Below are 19,121 nucleotides of genomic sequence, written 5' to 3' on the forward strand. Positions count from 1 at the left end.
CTAAGATGAGAGTTCGAGTTGTGTTTGGAAGCCCCTGGTGTCCTATTGAAATCACCAGTGACATGATCCAATGTTCTCGTTCTGTGGCCAGCTGCTTAGTAGAGCTTATTGCATGTATCTCCTGTTTTGTATTTTAGAAATGTCAGTTGCTGCATTCCCGAACTCTTCATTTGTACTATGAGCCTATAGACTATCAATTCCCTTTGGGTAGACTGTTGTTTGACTTGTGAATGAAGTATCTCTTAAACCACACCACTATTGACTGAAAATATGGAAATTGTATCTGTAAAAAACATTTGAAGAGAAGAATATATTAGTTTTTTAATTGGTATTTTAATTTTTATATATTCAGGAAAGAACAAAAGTGATTGAATATTGTTACCTATACCACTGTGTGTTTAGAAAAATAATGGGCAGTCAGTTTTGTATCCATGACAGCACTTAGAGGTATTGTTTTGTCAGAGAAACCATATATCCTGAAACTTTTTTAGTAGGTTTCAGTATTTTAACTATATTTTCTTGCTTGTTCAGATTATTTCTGGTGAATCTTTGTCAACAGTTCCTTTTCAATACAGGTCAATAAGTTCCAAAAACCTACCACTTTTTGAATTCTTCATTTAAAAATCCTTCAAATAAAGGCTGTTGCTTTAAAGGAAAAAAAAAAACTGATGTGGAGAGCAAGTTACTCATTTGCAAGTCCAGAATAAAAAGAAAGCGACTTTTAGAAGATTCTTTAGACAATTTTATAACTTGAAGACTCATCTTTATCTTGTAAAGATGTTTATGTAATTTAATAAGTATCTACATCCCTTCATTAAAAGTTATCTTTTTTATAAATGTGGACAGTAATTTTATAGAAGAGGAAAAAAAATTAAATACGTAATGTATTTATATGGAGAAATGTTTAGTCTTATCTTAAAAATACATTGTACTATTTTGAATAGTCAAATTAGTAGAATAAAAGAAATGAACATATTTAATGATAGCAAGGATATGATAAGGACACTTTCACATACTGCTTGGTGGGAGTGGCCTTTGGCCCAGTCCTTCCAAAAATCAAGTTGGCAGTATTTATCAAGAACCTTAAAAATATTAATCTCTTGGACTGGACAGTTCTTTTTCTACATATTTATATGCCTTAAAGGAATAATTAGAATGTGGAAAAGATTTGGATATAAAGTATTAATGTTATTTATATTAATAATATTCAAATATACAAAATTGGAAGATGTTTGAATAACCAGTGTCTTAATACATGGACTTAAATATTGAATATTATTGTAATAAAATCATCAAATATACCCATGAGGAACTTTTAATAATATGGAAAAAGTAGGGGATATGCTGCTACCAGTAGAATAGTTTGAACAGGTTTGTTATGAACAGATTTTCTCAGTTACGGTAAATATATTTGTCTATATACGTGCATAGGAAAAGGGAAAGAAGAAAATTAACCAAACTGTAAATTGTGATTGTCTCTGAATGGTAGAATCATAGATAGTGTTTTCAGTTTCCCCTAGATTGTTGTGTATTTTTTGAATTTTCTACAATGATTGTATTTTAGACATTTTAAAAAAATGTACTTATTATTAGAAACAAAGGAAAAAAACTCACAACCTTTGAAGTTCAAGGTTGAGTTTTGCCTTTAGTGGACAAAAACAGTAAAGTTGTTGGTTTATTCTAATTGTGTTTACCTTTACATGGCTTAATAAATAACACTGGCACAAAAGTTTGTGTGTAAGAGGACAGTTATTTTTGCTGGTACTTCTGAATTGCATTTGTGTTAACTAATTAGTAATTGTAAAGCTTTTTTTTTTTTTTTTTTCCCAGAAACAGCATTTAAATTTAAAGCCCTAAAGAAAGTTGCACAGTTAGCAGTTATAAATAGCCTGGAAAAAGTAAGTAATAACCTCTTTGGTATTAAAGTTTTGTTAATTTTTGGTTCTAAGTGTTGTTGTCTTCAGTATTTTGAGTCAAAGAGTAATAATTTCACATTAAGTTTTAGAAAGAATGCATTGTAATATTCTTCTGGAGGAAATTAGAATTTTGTGATATAATTGGAGCAATATGATACTTTGTTTTCTGTATTAACAATATATCACATAAAACATATGTTTTGTTGTTTGTAGGCATTTTGGAACTGGGTAGAAAATTATCCAGATGAATTTACAAAGCTGTACCAGATTCCACAGACTGATATGGCTGGTAAGGATAATGTCTTTTAAAAACTCTTACTTAATAGATAAAAACCTATCATTTTCCAAGTTATTTTTGTTATTATGGTGCTTTTAATCTTTTCAACTTATGTCAAATAGGAAATGTTATTTTTTTCTTATACTTCTGAATTACCCTCAACCTTTTTCCTTTGAGCAAATAGATAAGGAAGTTTTGAAATGAAGCTCTGATCTTTAATTAGTTGTAGATTGGATACCGATGGCATTTTGTTGTAGAGAAGCCCTTTTTTGTGCTCTGAGGTTTTATTTCCTATTTAGAGAGAGGGGTATCAAGTAAGAATATCCTCACTTAGAATTCTCAAGACACAATTTCAAGGAGAATAGACTCCTGGAGAACTCGGTAATTCCCTTTAAGAAGCTAATTAGTCTTGTTTCTTGGATATAATCACATTTTGCATAGGGCCCTCCACATTGAGACTAAATACCAGTCTGACGATTGTAAAATTTGGACTTTACTAGGCTGGATGAACTTTACCACCGTAGTAGGCGAGAACTAGGAAGTAGGTAAGAACTTCCAGATGTTCAAGCTGGATTTAGAAAAGGCAGAGGAATCAGAGATCGAATTGCTGTCATCCTTTGGATCATAGAAAAAGCACAAGAATTCCAGGAAAACGTCTGCTTCTGCTTTATTGACTATGCTAAAGCCTTTGACTGTGTGGATCACAAAAAACTGTGGAAAATTCTTAAAAAGATGGGAATACCAGACCACTTTATTTGCTTCCTGAGAAACCTGTATACATATCAAGAAGCAACAATTAGAACTGGACATGGAACAATGGACTAGTTCAAAACTGGGAAAAGAGTACCTCAAGGCTGTACATTGTCACCCTGCTTATTTAACTTATATGCAGAGTACATCATGTGAAATGCTGGGCTGGATGAAGCACAAGCTGGAATCAACATTGCTGGAAGAAATATCAATAACCTCAGATATGTAGATGATACCCCTCTTAAGGCAGAAAGCGAAGAGAAACTAAAGAGCCTCTTGATGAAGGTGAAAGAAGAGAGGGGAAAAGCTGGCTTAAAACTCAACATTTCAAACAGCTAAGATCGTGGCATCTGGTCCCATCACTGAATTCATGGCAAATAGATCAGGAAACAATGGAAACAGTGACAGACTTTATTTTCTTGGGCTCCAAAATCACTGCAGATGGTGACTGCAGCCATGAAATTAAATCTGCCTTTTCTAAATCCAACTTGCTCGTTGGAAACAAAGCTATGACCAACCTAGATAGCATATAGAAAGCAGAGACATTAGTTTGCCAACAAAAATCCGTCTAGTCAAAGCTATGGTTTTTCCAGTAGTTGTGTATAGATGTAAGAGTTGGACCATATAGTAAGCTGAGTGCCAAAGAATTGATGCTTTTTAACTGTGGTGCTGGAGAAGACTCTTGAGAGTCTCTTGGCCTGCAAGGAGGTCAAACCAGTCCATCCTAAAGGAAATCAGTCCTGAATAGTCATTGGAAGGACTGATGCTGTAGCTGAAACTCCAATACTGTGGCCACCTGATGCAAAGAGCTGACTCATTTGAAAAGACATGCTGGGAAAGATTGAAGGCAGGAGGAGAAGGGGACGATGGAGGATGAGGTGGTTGGATGGCATCACCGACTCAAAGGACATGAATTTGAGCAAGCTCCGGGAGATGGTGAAGGACAGGGAAGCCTGGGGTGCTGCAGTCTGGGGTCTCAAAGAATCAGATGCTACTGAGCGACTGAACAACAACAGGGTGGATCAAGATAGCTCTTGTAATACGTAGACAGTATAACATTACTTTTTTGATTACCTGAATGAATTTGTTGAGAGTTAAGTGATCTTCCAGATTTAGCTTTTTAAAATGTGGCCTTTGCTAGTTTTTGAATAGTGTCAGCTTTTAATTTAATGCCAGAGATTTCCTTGTCATCTAATAGTATCATTTAATATTTGTATTTTTCGCATAGAGTGTGCCGAAAAACTGTTTGACTTAGTGGATGGTTTTGCTGAAAGCACCAAACGTAAAGCAGCAGTTTGGCCACTACAAATCATTCTGCTTATCTTGTGTCCAGAAATAATCCAGGATATATCCAAGGATGTGGTTGATGAAAACAACATGAATAAGGTGAGGAGGGAAAAGTTATTTCCACTATGTTCAGATGTGAAATGATATTTTTAAAAAAAATTTCATTTGGCCATGCTGTGCGGCTTGCAGGATCTTAGTTTCCCAACCAGGGATCGAACCTAGGCCCTGGCAGTGAAAGCGCCAAGTCCTAACCACTAGATGGCCAGGAAATACACAGGAAGCAATTTACTTTACTCAAGGTATATATTTCTTTAAGCTTAGCATTCTGTCCATTTCTGGTTGCATCATTGTGGGTATTTTTTTTGCTGGCCTTAGCAGAGACATACTTGGACATGAATTTAGTTGGAGGAAAAATATGGTATTAGTGATAACCCTCATTGATTAAAGATTTAAAACGATCCCATAGTTGCATTCTTTTGCCAGAAAGGATAATATTAAACATAGTATTAAACATAGTTTTCTGTAATAATCACTGCAATCACCCTACTAAAATTCATCACTTTTATGGTGTCTTTGCATGTACTTAGGTTTGTGTCCATTTGGTGCTAATGAAATGGCCTAGTAACTCATTGTAGGCATTCTAGAACAGTTTTCACAGCATTTTATTAGGAAAGCAGGGTACCACATACGCCATCTGTACTGCATTTGGCACTGTAACAACTGATAATTCTCAGGGGCTAATAATTTTTTTAAAGTAAGAACTGGGTATTTAACCTTATTGTTTTATTTGAATTTCTTTATGCAGTTTGTTTTGAGAATATGTTCTTTGTAATATAAATATTTAAAATTTATACCCTTAGCCGACTAAGCATGAAATGGACTTCTGCATGAGTTGCCTGTAGATGCAGATGTTCAAAATCAGCTAAATGAATTCAACACTTTGTAGAAATATTGTGTAGGGAATTTATGCATTGACTGGTAAATAAATGAACTGGATAATCCTTGGGAGTCTGTGATGCTTTGGTGCTCTCCTTAGATTTATATTCCAACTTACCCATTATGAGGACACCATTTTTCATGTTTCATTGTTTTGGACTCCTTTAATATTTTGTTTTTTGTTTGTGTTTATTGGGAAAATACACATAGGTAAAAAGCTGGTTTGAGTTCATTAGTGCTCTTAAGTGAATTTGTATTTTAATAATCACAGCTATGTCTTTCCAAATGCTTATTGGTCATTTGTTTATCTTCTGTGAATCACTCATTTTTCTGTTGAATTATTTGTCTTTTATTGATCTGTAGAGTGTCTGTACATTTTTTTACTTGGTTTCTCTTTTTAAACTTTGTTTATGGGTTTTTGTTTTTGCTATTTAGGTATTTAAAATTTCTGTGAAGTCCACTCAGTTTTGCTCTTTTTTCCCCTAGCTTTTTGGGTCAGTTCTCTCCTCCCCAAGATTTATTTATTCATTTTATTGAGATATAATTCACATACTATAAGATTTACCTTTTAAAGTGTATAATTCAGTGGTTTTTAGTATACTCAACCAAAAGTTGTATAATCACTACCACTAATTCCAGAAATTTTTCATCATCTCCACAAAAAAACCTTATGCCTGTTAACAGTCATTCATTATTCCCCTTTCACCCCAGTCCCTGGCAGCCACTGATCTATGTTCTGTCTCTGTATTTGCTTATTCTGCACATTTCATATAAATGGAATCATACACTCTGTGACCTTTGTGTCTGGCACTACCCAAGAGTTTTGAAATAGGCATATATATATATGTGTGCTGTGCTGTTTTAAGTCGCTTCAGTCGTGTCCGACTCTTTGCTACCCTTTGGACTGTAGCCTCCAGGCTTGTCTGTCCTTGGGGTTCTCCAGGCAAGAATACTGGAGTGGGTTGCCATGCCCTCTTCCAGGGGATCTTCCCAATCCAGGAATCGAATCCACATCTTCTATGTCTTCTGCATTGGCAGGCGGGTTTTCTACCACTTGTGTCACCAGGAAGCGTGCGCACATGTGTGTGCGTGCAATTCAGGAGGAGGGCATGGCAACCCACTCCAGTATTCTTGGGCTTCCCTGCTGGCTCAGACAGTAAAGCATCCACCTGCAATGCGGGAGACCTGGGTTCAGTCCCTGTTTTGGGAAGATCCCCTGGAGGAGGGCATGGCAACCCACTCCAGTATTCTGAAGCAACTTAGCATGTATGTATATATTTTTAGTACTTTGCTAGGTTAAACAATTTAGATCTTAAATCTTTCTGGTTTTAAAAAAATGTATTATTTTTAATTTATTCTCTTTTCTAGTCATATTTCTAATATGCTAATGAGTGTTAATGGTTATCCTTTATTCATAGGTGTATCCTTCGATTCATATCTACTTGGTCGTTTGTATGAAAATACATACACATATATGATGGTTGTTATATTTTTTAAATGAAATAATTTTATACATATTACTCTATTTACTTAAAAGACAATTTTATCTGTTCCTCAAAATAGTTGATAGAGATCTAACACTTTCATATAAGTATTTGGTAATATTCTGTTACACTAATGAGCCTCATTTACTCAACCATTTCAGTGTGAATAGTTAGCTTTTTTTTTTTTTTGAGGAATTTTTGTCTCTTTTAAGGTAACTTTTAACAGTTTATTCTTTGATCTTTGATAGATATATTTTTCAGTTTTATCAATAAAGAGTATGTATATCTATGTCTGCATATTTTATTTATAATATAGAAATATGTAGACAGAATATGTTTATAATATTTATATATTATCTTCTAATTATTTTCTTCAGTATCCATGTTTATGACTGTTTCCTCATTTCTAATATGTCTCATTTTTCCTTATTCATGTTTACTAGAGTTTATTTATACTGTTGGCCTTTAAAAACTTGGTCTTATAACTTTATATTTTATAGCATTTATTTTTTGAGGTAATGGTTTAGTTCATCTATTTCCACCTTTTTAAAAAATTGTCGAACTTTCTATAAGGTTTTGAATACTTTGTTGTAGCGGTCTTGGTTTTCAGATGAAGTGTTCTTAATTTTAGTAGTTTTAAATCTCTGATTTCTCTTAAATAATGATACCATATTTGACTTAGAGGAATGTTTTATAGTTTCCAAATTGGTAGTTTTTGGGTGATTTAAAAAATTTAATTGTGGTTAGAAAATAGTGGTACATATTTGTTTAAAAAAAGTGCCCCACAATCATCACAGTAGAATGTATATCATTTCAGTAGGGTGCAGAATTTAATATAAATCTTTAAAACCACTCTTGGAACTACCCTATAGGTGTCTTGAGCTAGTATCCTGTGAGAAATGCTTGGTTTTGCTGGCTGGGCTCCCACAGGTAGCCTTTGGCACTGTGGCAGAGCTCCTCGCAGGCTTTGGTAGTCATGCTTCAGTCAGATCAGTTCAGTCGCTCAGTCGTGTCCAACTCTTTGCGACCCCATGAATCACAGCACTCCAGGCCTCCTTGTCTATCACCAACTCCTAGAGTTTACCCAAACTCATGTCCATCGAGTTGGTGCTGCCATCCAACCATCTCATCCTCTGTCTTCCCCTTCTCCTCCTGCCCCTGATCCTTCCCAGAATCAGGGTCTTTTCAAATGAGTCAACTCTTCACATGAGGTGGCCAAAGTATTGGAGTTTCAGCTTCAGCATTACTCCTTCCAAAGAAATCCCAGGGCTGATCTCCTTCAGAATGGACTGGTTGGATCTCCTTGCAGTCCAAGGGACTCTCAAGAGTCTTCTCCAACACCACAGTTCAAAAGCATCAACTCTTCGGTGCTCAGCTTTCATCACAGTCCAACTCTCACTTCCATACATGACCACTGGAAAAACCATAGCCTTGACTAGACGAACCTTTGTTGGCAAAGTAATGTCTCTGCTTTTGAATATGCTATCTAGGTTGGTCATAACTTTCCTTCCAAGGAGTAAGCGTCTTTTAATTTCATGGCTGCAGTCACCATCTGCAGTGATTTTGGAGCCCCCCAAAATAAAATCTGACACTGTTTCCACTGTTTCCCCATCTATTTCCCATGAAGTGATGGGACCAGATGCCATGATCTTAGTTTTGAATGTTGAGCTTTAAGCCAACTTTTTCACTCTCCTCTTCCACCTTCATCAAGAGGCTTTTTAGTTCCTCTTCACTTTCTGCCGTAAGGGTGGTGTCATCTGCATATCTGAGGTTATTGATACTTCTCCCGGCAATCTTGATTCCAGCTTGTGCTTCTTCCAGCCCAGCGTTTCTCATGAAGTACTCTGCATATAAGTCAAATAAACAGGGTGACACATATACAGCCTTGACGAACTCCTTTTCCTATTTGGAACCAGTCTTTTGTTCCATGTCCAGTTCTAACTGTTGCTTCCTGACCTGCATACAAATTTCTCAAGAGGCAGATCAGGTGGTCTGGTATTCCCATCTCTTGAAGAATTTTCCACAGTTTATTGTGATCCACACAGTCAAAAGCTTTGGCATAGTCAAGAAAGCAGAAATCGATGTTTTTCTGGAACTCTCTTGCTTTTTCCATGATCCAGCGGATGTTGGCAATTTGATCTCTGGTTCCTCTGCCTTTTCTAAAACCAGCTTGAACATCAGGAAGTTCACAGTTCATGGATTGCTGACCTGGCTTGGAGAATTTTGAGCATTACTTGACTAGTGTATGAGATGAGTGCAATTGTGCGGTAGTTTGAGCATTCTTTGGCATTGCCTTTCTTTGGGATTGGAATGAAAACTGACCTTTTCCAGTCCTGTGGCCACTGCTGAGTTTACCAAATTTGCTGGCATATTGAGTGCAGCACTTTCACAGCATCATCTTTCAGGATTTGAAAGCGCTCCACTGGAATTCCATCACCTCCACTAGCTTTGTTCGTAGTGATGCTTCCTAAGGCCCACTTGGCTTCACATTCCAGGATGTCTGGCTCTAGGTCAGTGATCACACCATCGTGATTATCTGGGTCATGAAGATCTTTTTTGTACAGTTCTTCTGTGTATTCTTGCCACCTCTTCTTAATATCTTCTGCTTCTGTTAGGTCCCTACCATTTCTGTCCTTTATCGAGCTCATCTTTGCATGAAATGTCCCCTTGGTATCTCTAATTTTCTTGAAGAGATCTCTAGTCTTCCCCATTCTGTTGTTTTCCTCTATTTCTTTGCATTGATTGCTGAGGAAGGCTTTCTTATCTCTCCTTGCTATTCTTTGGAACTCTGCATTCAGATGCTTATATCTTTTCTTTTCTCCTTTGCTGTTCGCTTCTCTTCTTTTCACAGCTATTTGTAAGGCCTCCTCAGACAGCTATTTTGCTTTTTTGCATTTCTCTTTCTTGGGGATGATCTTGATCCCTGTCTCCTGTACAGTGTCACGAACCTCAGTCCATAGTTCATCAGGCACTCTATCTATCAGATCTAGTCCCTTAAATCTGTTTCTCACTTCCACTGTATAATCATAAGGGATTTGATTTAGGTCATACTTGAATGGTCTAGTGGTTTTCCCTACTTGCTTCAATTTAAGTCTCCATTTGGCAATAAGGAGTTCATGATCTGAGCCACAGTCAGCTCCCGGTCTTGTTTTTGCTGACTGTATAGAGCTTCTCCATCTTTGGCTGCAAAGAATATAACAATCTGATTTTGGTGTTGACCATCTGGTGATGTCCATGTATAGAGTCTTCTCTTGTGTTGTTGGAAGAGGGTGTTTGCTATGACCAGTGCATTCTCTTGGCAAAACTCTTATTAGCCTTTGCCCTGCTTCATTCTGTACTCCAAGGCCAAATTTGCCTGTTACTTCAGGTATCTCTTGACTTCCTGCTTCTTCATTCCAGTCCCCTATAATGAAAAGGACATTCTTTTTTGGTGTTAGTTCTAAAAGGTCTTATAGGTCTTCATAGAACTGTTCAACTTCAGCGTTACTGGTTGGGGCATAGGCTTGAATTAGCATGATATTGAATGGTTTGCCTTGGAAACGAATAGAGATCATTCTGTCGTTCTTGAGATTGCATACAAGTACTGCATTTCTGACTCTTTTGTTGACCATGATGGCTACTCCATTTCTCCTAACTGATTCCTGTCCACAGTAGTAGATATAATGGTCATCTGAGTTAAATTCACCGATTCCAGTGTATTTTAGTTCACTGATTCCTAGAATGTCAACGTTCACTCTTGCCGTCTCCTGTTTGACCACTTCCAATTTGCCTTGATTCATGGACCTAACATTCCAGGTTCCTATGCAGTATTGCTCTTTACAGCATCAGACCTTGCTCCTATCACCAGTCACATCCATAGCTGGGTATTGTTTTTACTTTGGCTCCATCCCTTCATTCTTTCTGAAGTTATTTCTCCACTGATCTCCAGTAGCATATCGGACACTTACCAACCTGGGGATTTCCTCTTTCAGTATCCTATCATTTTACCTTTTCGTACTGTTCATGGGATTCTCAAGGCAAGAATACTGAAGTGGTTTGGCATTCCCTTCTCCAGTGGACCACATTCTGTCAGACCTCTCCACCATTCCTGCCCGTCTTGGGTGGCCCCACACGGCATGGCTTAGTTTCATTGAGTTAGACAAGGCTGTGGTCCGTGTGATCAGATTGGCTAGTTTTCTGTGATTATGGTTTCAGTGTGTCTGTCCTCTGATGCCCTCTGGCAACACCTACCGTCTTACTTGGGTTTCTCTTACCTTGGACGTGGGGTATCTCTTCACGGCTACTCCAGCAAAGTGCAGCTGTTGCTCCTTACCTTGGATGAGGGGTATCTCCTCACGACCACCCCTCCTGACCTTGAACGTGGAGTAAGTCTTGAATGTGGAGTAGCTCCTCTCGGCCCTCCTGCACCCACACAGCTGCCGCTCCTTGGACATGGGGTAGCTCCTCTCGGCCGCCACCCCTAACCTCGGGCATGGGGTAGCTCCTCTCGGCTGCTCCTGCACCGTCGCAGCCTGGCACTCTCCGTCGCTGCCCCTGACCTTGGGTGAGGGGTAGCTCCTCTCGGCCATGCTTCTGCATGGTTCGTCGCAGCCGGCGCGCTATAGTTGAAATCATGCCTTGCACTGAAACTCCAGTACTTTGGCCACCTTATGTGAAGAGTTGACTCATTGGAGAAGACTCTGATGCTGGGAGGGATTGGGGGCAGGAGGAGAAGGGAACGACAGAGGATGAGATGGCTGGATGGCATCACTGACTCGATGGACGTGAGTCTGGGTGAACTCCGGGAATTGGTGATGGACAGGGAGGCCTGGCGTGCTGTGATTCATGGGGTCGCAAAGAGTCGGACATGACTGAGCAACTGATCTGATCTGATAAAAGAAGCAAGGGAGTAAACAACAAATAAATATAACCCTAAACAGATCAGATCCAGCTTTAATTTACACCAGTCCTAGACTGCAGATCATATGTGAAAAGCAGTTCTCTTTTTTCAACTTCTAAATTTTATTATTATTTTTCGTTGTATTACTATCTGTATTAGGGTAGGTAGTATAACAGCTCAACACAATAGAACTTTCTTATACTTAATGAAATAGTACTGAGTAGCTCTGTAGGACAGTCTCCCTCTTTGTGATTTCTTAGGACCTTGGCCAGCAAAGATTCTGCCATTTTTTTTCATACATGGCTTTTATAGGAGTTGTTTCCATTCTGCCAGCCAGAAGGAAAAAAGATAGCATAGAAAAAAGCATGCTGAGGATTTTTGTGGGCCAGGCCCTTAAATGGCATGGATCACTTTCATTCACATTCCATTGATTGAACTCATTCATATAGCCATATTTAACTGTAAGAGAGGCTGAGAAATATGACTGTAACTCAAGAAACAAGAGATGAACATGGAGACCAAGGAATGAAGGAGCTAGGGGAAAAATCGGGAGTCAAGGATAGCTTAGACTGCTGTCTCCCTAGAATTCCAAGTTATTTCTTTATGGATTAAAAATTATTTATCAAGAATACCTGTTTACCAGGTATTTACCTATTCAAATAAAGCTTGAATAGTGAGGAAAGTTTTATGGAGGAGGTGTGGAACCTTAGTTGAACTTGAAATAAGAAAGGAATTTAGATTAGAGAAAGATGAGTGTTATTCAAGCCAGGGAAATCAAGAAAATAGATCTAAAAATGTTGAAGGTATATTCAGAAAAGTTAGCTAGAAAGTGGAAGGTGCTCACAGGCAATTATAAGTGAAGATGAAGAGCAGATAGTGAGTAATCTGGAAGACATTGTGAGCCAGTTTGAGTTTCAACTTTATTCTTTAGGCAGTTAGAAAAAATCTAAAGATTAGGATTAGGAACTTCCCTGGTGGTCCAGTGGCTAAGACTCTGTGCTCCCAATGCAGAGGACCCCAGTCCAATCCCAGGTCAGGGAGCTGTATTCTACAAGCTGCATAATTTTCTGTGCAGAATGGAATTTAGAGCAATCGAACAGCTTTCAGTGTGTCGTATCCTTAGTTAGAAGGCTGAAGGTTGGATATAGCCTGCAGTTTTAGGTAAAGATGGAACAGTTTGAGATAGACCATAACCAAGAAAGAATAGTGTTTAGAAATTAAAGGTAATATAAAAAGAGAATTTGATTGGCTAAATTCAGGGTTGAGAAGTCAAGTACATTGTTTGGGAAGGACTGTTTCTCATGTTCCTTTAATAATTCAGCAAAGAAAGGGAACAACAGATTCTTTTTTTTATTTTTATTTTTTTGATTCAAGAATCATTTAAATTATGACAACTACTTAAAATTATGAAATTTAAAACCACGAGTATCAATTATGTATCAGTATTTCTGTACAGTTTTTAGTGGCTGGTAATTTGTTACTTTATTAGATCAGTCTGAAATCCAAGAAATTTCATATATTACCTCATTGCTGCATTTGGATTTTGTAGAAGTTGTTTCTGGACAGTCTGCGAAAAGCACTTGCCGGCCATGGAGGAAGCAGGCAGCTCACTGAAAGTGCTGCAATCGCCTGTGTCAAACTGTGTAAAGCAAGTACTTACATCAATTGGGAAGATAACTCTGTCATCTTTCTACTGGTTCAGTCCATGGTGGTTGATCTTAAGGTAACATGCTTATTATTTCTCTTATACAAACTTAAAAATATTAAATGAAAAATAAATCTCTTGTATAAATACTATACTAGTTTATTTTGAAGATCATTGCTAACATAGAGGTTCTGAGTCTTCTTCCTTGTGGCTAAGCTCTGCCTGCAATGCAGGAGACCTGGGTTCAATTCCTGGGTTGGAAAGATCCCCTGGAGAAGGGAACGGCTACCCACTCCAATATTCTGGCCTGGAGAATTCCGTGGACTGTATAGTCCATGGGATTGCACAGAGTTGGACACGACTATGTGACTTAAAGCTCAATGTTCAGAAAACTAAGATCATGGCATCTGGTCCCATCACTTCATGGGAAATAGATGAGAAACAGTGGAAACAGTGTTATTTTTGGGGGCTCCAAAATCACTGCAGATGGTGACTGCAGCCACGAAATTAAAAGACGCTTACTCCTTGGAAGGAAAGTTATGACCAACCTAGACAGCATATTCAAAAGCAGAGACATTACTTTGCCAACAAAGGTCCGTCTAGTCAAGGCTATGGTTTTTCCAGTGGTCATGTATGGATGTGAGAGTTGGACTGTGAAGAAAGCTGAGCGCCGAAGAATTGATGCTTTTGAACTGTGGTGTTGGAGAAGACTCTTGAGAGTCCCTTGGACTGCAAGGAGATCCAACCAGTCCATCCTAAAGGAGATCAGTCCTGGGTGTTCATTGGAAGGACTGATGCTAAAGCTGAAACTCTAATACTTTGGCCACCTCATGTGAAGAGTTGACTCATTGGAAAAGACTCTGATGCTGGGAAGGATCGGGGGCAGGAGGAAAAGGGGACGACAGAGGATGAAATGGCTGGATGGCATCACCGATTCCATGGACATGAGTTTGAGTAAACTCTGGGAGTTGGTGATGGACAGGGAGGCCTGGCGTGCTGCAATTCGTGGGGTCGCAAAGAGTCGGACACGACTGAACGACTGGACTGAACTGAACTTAAGTGACTTTCACTTTTACTTTTTAAATTCGTAGGACCTGCTTTTGCTGTTGCTCCTCGGGCTACATTAAGTGGCTTAGAATATGAAGAAAACACAGAATTAACCAGTTTTCTTAAATTTCCATAAATATTCAGACTTGGGTATAAAATAATGTAGAAATTTGGGCCTGAAAGGAACCATATGTGGTCTAGTAAGAATTTTATCATGAGCCACAATATTAGCACTTTATGTTTCTTCTGGCAACTACATGTTACTGCCATCTGTGTGGATTATATGTTGTTATTAAATACTAGTAGAAAAAACACTGCGTGAAAAGCTTTTGTTTTCGCTTGGAATTTTCATAGAACCTGCTGTTTAATCCGAGTAAGCCATTCTCGAGGGGCAGTCAGCCGGCAGATGTGGACCTAATGATCGACTGCCTTGTCTCTTGCTTCCGGATAAGCCCTCACAATAACCAACACTTCAAGGTAAGAGCATCGATTTGGATCAGTTTCATTTACTGATGCCATTGATCCTTTATAAATGTGAAATGAGTAGAAAGATGATAGAGTGCACCTTTATCGGAATTTCTTTTTATATGTTAAAGTTAATTTCAAGATCCTAAAAAATATATTCTGTTTTTTAAACATTTGTTTTTTGTTGTTCCTTTTGTCCTCGTATATATTACTATATATTTTTCTCATAGAAAAACATAGTTTACTGTTTTTTTCTTTCCTCTGTAGATCTGCCTGGCTCAGAATTCCCCTTCTACATTTCACTATGTGCTGGTAAATTCACTCCATCGAATCATCACCAATGTAAGTCCAAAAGGTATTGCTAAATTGCTTAAAATTTTTTCTTTCTTCCTATCTTATTTCTTTTTAAGAAAGGTGTTTCTGGTTTACAAAAGATTTTGAATATAGATGTATGATACAGGAAGATTTCTCATACAAGATTCTATCTAATAACTGATATACAATTGTATTTTTCATATTTAATCTGGATCCCAGGACCCTTACTGAGGAAGATGGAGTTAATAGGATCCTTTGGAAAGATTAAACTTAAAAGATTTTTGGATCAAAACCCTTGAGAACAGTGTCCCTGAAAATATAATTTAACATTTTCATCCTAAAGCTCTATGTATTATTTTAATACTCAGCTGTTTCCCAGCATTTGATACATTCTGAATTGTCACCTTACTGTTTAAGTTAAAAGTAGCAGTATTTATGTTGTAGCCCATTATGTACATTAAATAAAAATGGTGAGTCATATTTGTACTTTTCTTCCTTAAACAAATGAAATGATACTTCGATACTTTGAGGTGTTTATACGATACAAAATCATACCAGACAAAATAAGTTAATGCATTAAAAGGTACTTGTGAAGGCTTCAACTCTGATGTCAGTATGTTAAGTGGAAAGATAGTAACCTTACCATATTTGGACCAGGGATTTAAAAAATTCTGTTCTTCTAAATCATATTTTGAGGGTTTTCAGGTGTTATTTATAGTAGCTCCACTTTCATCCATTTTTAGATATTCACATGTATGTGTAAATTGTTCAACTTTTAAATTTTTTCCTCCCTTAAAAAAAGACTTTAATCATTGTTAACTTAGGTATACTTGTCCTCTTTATAGTAATATTTCACTTTAAGAGTGTATCTCTGGGGAGTTAAAGATGTCCTTCCCACCTTCATTGCCTTGGATGTATTGAATTATACCAAATTCTGCCACATTTTCTTTTATCCATTCCTGCAGAAGAGTAATAACTATTAATAAAACTATTAGTGACACATTTAGTTTTTCTCAGTGGGGTGCTAGTAGCATTTTCGGTCAGGACAGTCTTTGTTATGCAGAACTGCTTTGTGTATTGTAGGACATTCAGTATCCTTGGTCCTCATTTCATTAAGTACCATTTGCGCCACTTCCTTCCTCTCCCATCTGTGCCCCCAGACTTTATGAATAACTAAAAATGCCCGAGGGAATGATTCCTCTCTCAGTTGAGGATCAGTTACAAGTAGAAGTAACATTAACTACTATTTCTTTCAAAAGGGAAAGTTTAATGAATCTGATATGGCAGATAAGGTATATTTGTAGTAAAAACTTAGAAAATTTTATGCTTTCCTTTTGCCAGTGTAATGAGCCAGGACATTGTGCCCTTAAGGTTTATTTTCAAGGCCATTATTTAAAAAGAAACAACAATGATTTTTACGTTTCAATTTTATGTGTAATTCAGAAATAAAATGTTACTGCTTTTTTTATCCTTTGGCTTATAATACTAAAAACATTCCATTTTTTAGAGTGGATGGTTTACATAAATGCTTAAAGCTTATATTTAATAAACCCAAGTATATACTTTTTTGATACTCTGTGGCTAGTTACTTTAATTGTGAAATATTTTTGTCTACAATTGAATATATAGAGCACTTTCAAGCATGGACTTGGCACTGCTGTAAGTGGCTGAGCTGCTCCTTTGTGGGTTTAAAGCATGCCTGGAGTGGTACTTCATGCATGCCTCAGTGTATATGGTGAAGTGGTTGTGCATCCTCCTATACTCTAATGCGTACTGCATGTGTGAAGGTGGAGTGTGTCTGTATCAGGCCACGTCTAAGAAATCTATTTTTGTAAAGAAAAACCTGTATTGATTAAACTTTTAAAATATTAAGTAAGCATCAGTAACCTTTTAATGAGTAGCTTGAAAAGGAGCATAAGTTTGAGTCTATAAAATAGTTTTAAAATTGGACCTTAATAATGATACTTTATCATAACATAATAGATTGATAAATTGTTTCTTGTTAGGGTTTTTCTTTCCTTTGGTTTGAGGCTAATACATACTGAATCTAAAGTATTTTCTGACTGAAAAGGACTATGTGTACATAAGCAAATTTATAGAATTGACTATTATGGAATTCACTGAATGTAGTTATTATAGAAATATTTTGTCTTGAAACCACATGAAATTTTTCTTAGGTATTTGAACTCCTAATCTTAAATTTATTCATAGTAAAAGATTTTCTTTTAAATGATTCTTGGTTCAATACACCTCATGAGCTCTCTTCTTCCTCGGTTCTTTAGCCAGTTCACAGATTTTTAAAAATTACCGCATTCTCAAATTAGATAAAAGTTTTATTACTGATGTGGTTTTGAGGGTTTATGTAGAAGTAGTAATAATGTTTACAGTTTTGTTTTGCTTTCATGACACATACTCATATTCAGTTCACAAGTACTGTTTTTAGGTCTAAAAGAGTCCCCCCGTTTCTTCTTAAGAAATCTGAAAGTCTAGTAACTGTTCGAATTTGATTATAATTTAAGCTTTTTATCCGTTTCGAAAATGATACGGGTAGTTCTGTCATCTTTTTTATTATGGAATGCCATAAGTGATGAATTTTAGCTATAAAATCTTTGTTATGTGCTTAATCTTTATAGGCTTCCTTTAGGTTAGTTTAGATATGTTGTTATCATTGGGAAATAATATATACAATAGGAACCAAATATTTCACCCATCAGTGTAACATGCTGTAGCTGGTATAGTACTTAATACTTACTATTGTTTTTTCCTTATAGCAATTTGCTGTAGTTTACTTATGGATAGTTCACATATTGAGAATGAGATGATCTCTTTCTGCTGAGAGAAATTATTTCCAAGGCATGTGAAATTTATTGAAATAATCATGAAGAATTGCCATATGATTTGCTCATATTATAAAAGTATTGCCATTTACTTGACAATAAACTTAGGATTTTCAAGGACAAAAAAGAATAAGTCTACTTTAATTGACTAGTTTCTGAAAGGACACATTTAATAATTGCTTGGAACCCTAAAGTTTTTACCAACTACATGATGTCCAGGTTTTAGTGCCTGTTTTATTTGAAAGTGTATCTTTTACTTTAAAATGAATGACTTTATTTGTTATATAAAATAGCAATTATGTCAGTAACTACATCTTAAGTTAAAATCATGTAGGGTATACCTGGTACCATGAGACAGTTTCAGCAGCTATCACAATGACATAATAATTTGGATAGGATGTTACATGGGATGCGTATGTCTTTAAGCAGTTTCTGACATGAGTGCAGTATGAGGTCTCAGTATGAAACCCTTATCTCAGTGCATTTTGTGATTATTCAGCTTTTGTTACTTTAAGTTGATTAACACAAGCTGTATAAATTAGTAAGTATATGGAAATCAAGGAGTATTGATTGCCTGGGGCAAGTCAGCTGACCAAATTGACTAAAGTGTAAGGAATTCACTATATAACTAAACTAATAAAACTTAATCATTTGTTAGGAAGTAAATAAAGAATTTGAGAGAAAAATGGAGACAACCATACTGTCCAAATAAAAGTTTTTCTTCCCTCATAGCTTTGAAGTTTTTTTGTGAGTGGAATTAAGTATTGATTTTATTTTGTAAGTTGGTTTTATAGTACACTGTAGATGTGTCTTGGCTTCCCTGGTGGCACTAATGGTAACGAATCTGCCTGCCAGTACAGGAGATGCAAGAGACGAAGGTTCAAACCCTGGGTTGTGAAGATCCCCTGAAGTAGGAAATGGCAACCCACTTCAGTATTCTTGCCTGAAAAATCCCATGGACAGGAGATGCAGGCAGGCTGCAGTCGATGGAGTCACAGAGAGTTGGATGCGACTGAGCACGCACACACACATTCATAGATGTGGCTCCACCTGCCAAGTGGAGAATCTGCCTGCCAAGCAGGAAACGTGGGTTGATCTTTAAGTTGAGAAGATTCCCTGGAGTAGAAAATGCAACTCACTCCAGTATTCTTTTTTTTTTTTTCCACTCCAGTATTCTTGTCTGGAAAATCTCTTGGACAGAAGGAACCTGGTGGGTTACAGTCTGTGGGGTCACAAAAGAGTCAGACACGATGTAGTGACTAAATAACAACAATTCAGTAGAG

General features: G+C 37.0%; 1 protein-coding gene across 14 annotated transcripts in view; it reads left to right on the forward strand.

Annotated features, from left to right (window-relative positions):
• NF1 (neurofibromin 1) overlaps nt 1–19,121 on the forward strand; it is a 265,468-nt gene that overhangs the window by 71,710 nt on the left and 174,637 nt on the right. For 13 of the 14 annotated variants that reach the window (XM_044939527.1, XM_044939531.1, XM_025281027.2 and 10 more), the window contains exons 6-11: nt 1,831–1,898; nt 2,130–2,205; nt 4,172–4,329; nt 13,079–13,252; nt 14,576–14,698; nt 14,954–15,028. In XM_044939527.1, the coding sequence (XP_044795462.1) occupies nt 1,831–1,898; nt 2,130–2,205; nt 4,172–4,329; nt 13,079–13,252; nt 14,576–14,698; nt 14,954–15,028 (674 nt within the window). Of the gene's footprint in view, nt 1–1,830; nt 1,899–2,129; nt 2,206–4,171; nt 4,330–13,078; nt 13,253–14,575; nt 14,699–14,953; nt 15,042–19,121 lie in introns of those variants that run through there. The other variant, XM_025281032.2, reaches the window with a different exon arrangement.

The sequence above is a fragment of the Bubalus bubalis genome, chromosome 3 (genome assembly GCF_019923935.1).
Source record: "Bubalus bubalis isolate 160015118507 breed Murrah chromosome 3, NDDB_SH_1, whole genome shotgun sequence".
Lineage (NCBI taxonomy): Eukaryota > Metazoa > Chordata > Mammalia > Artiodactyla > Bovidae > Bubalus > Bubalus bubalis.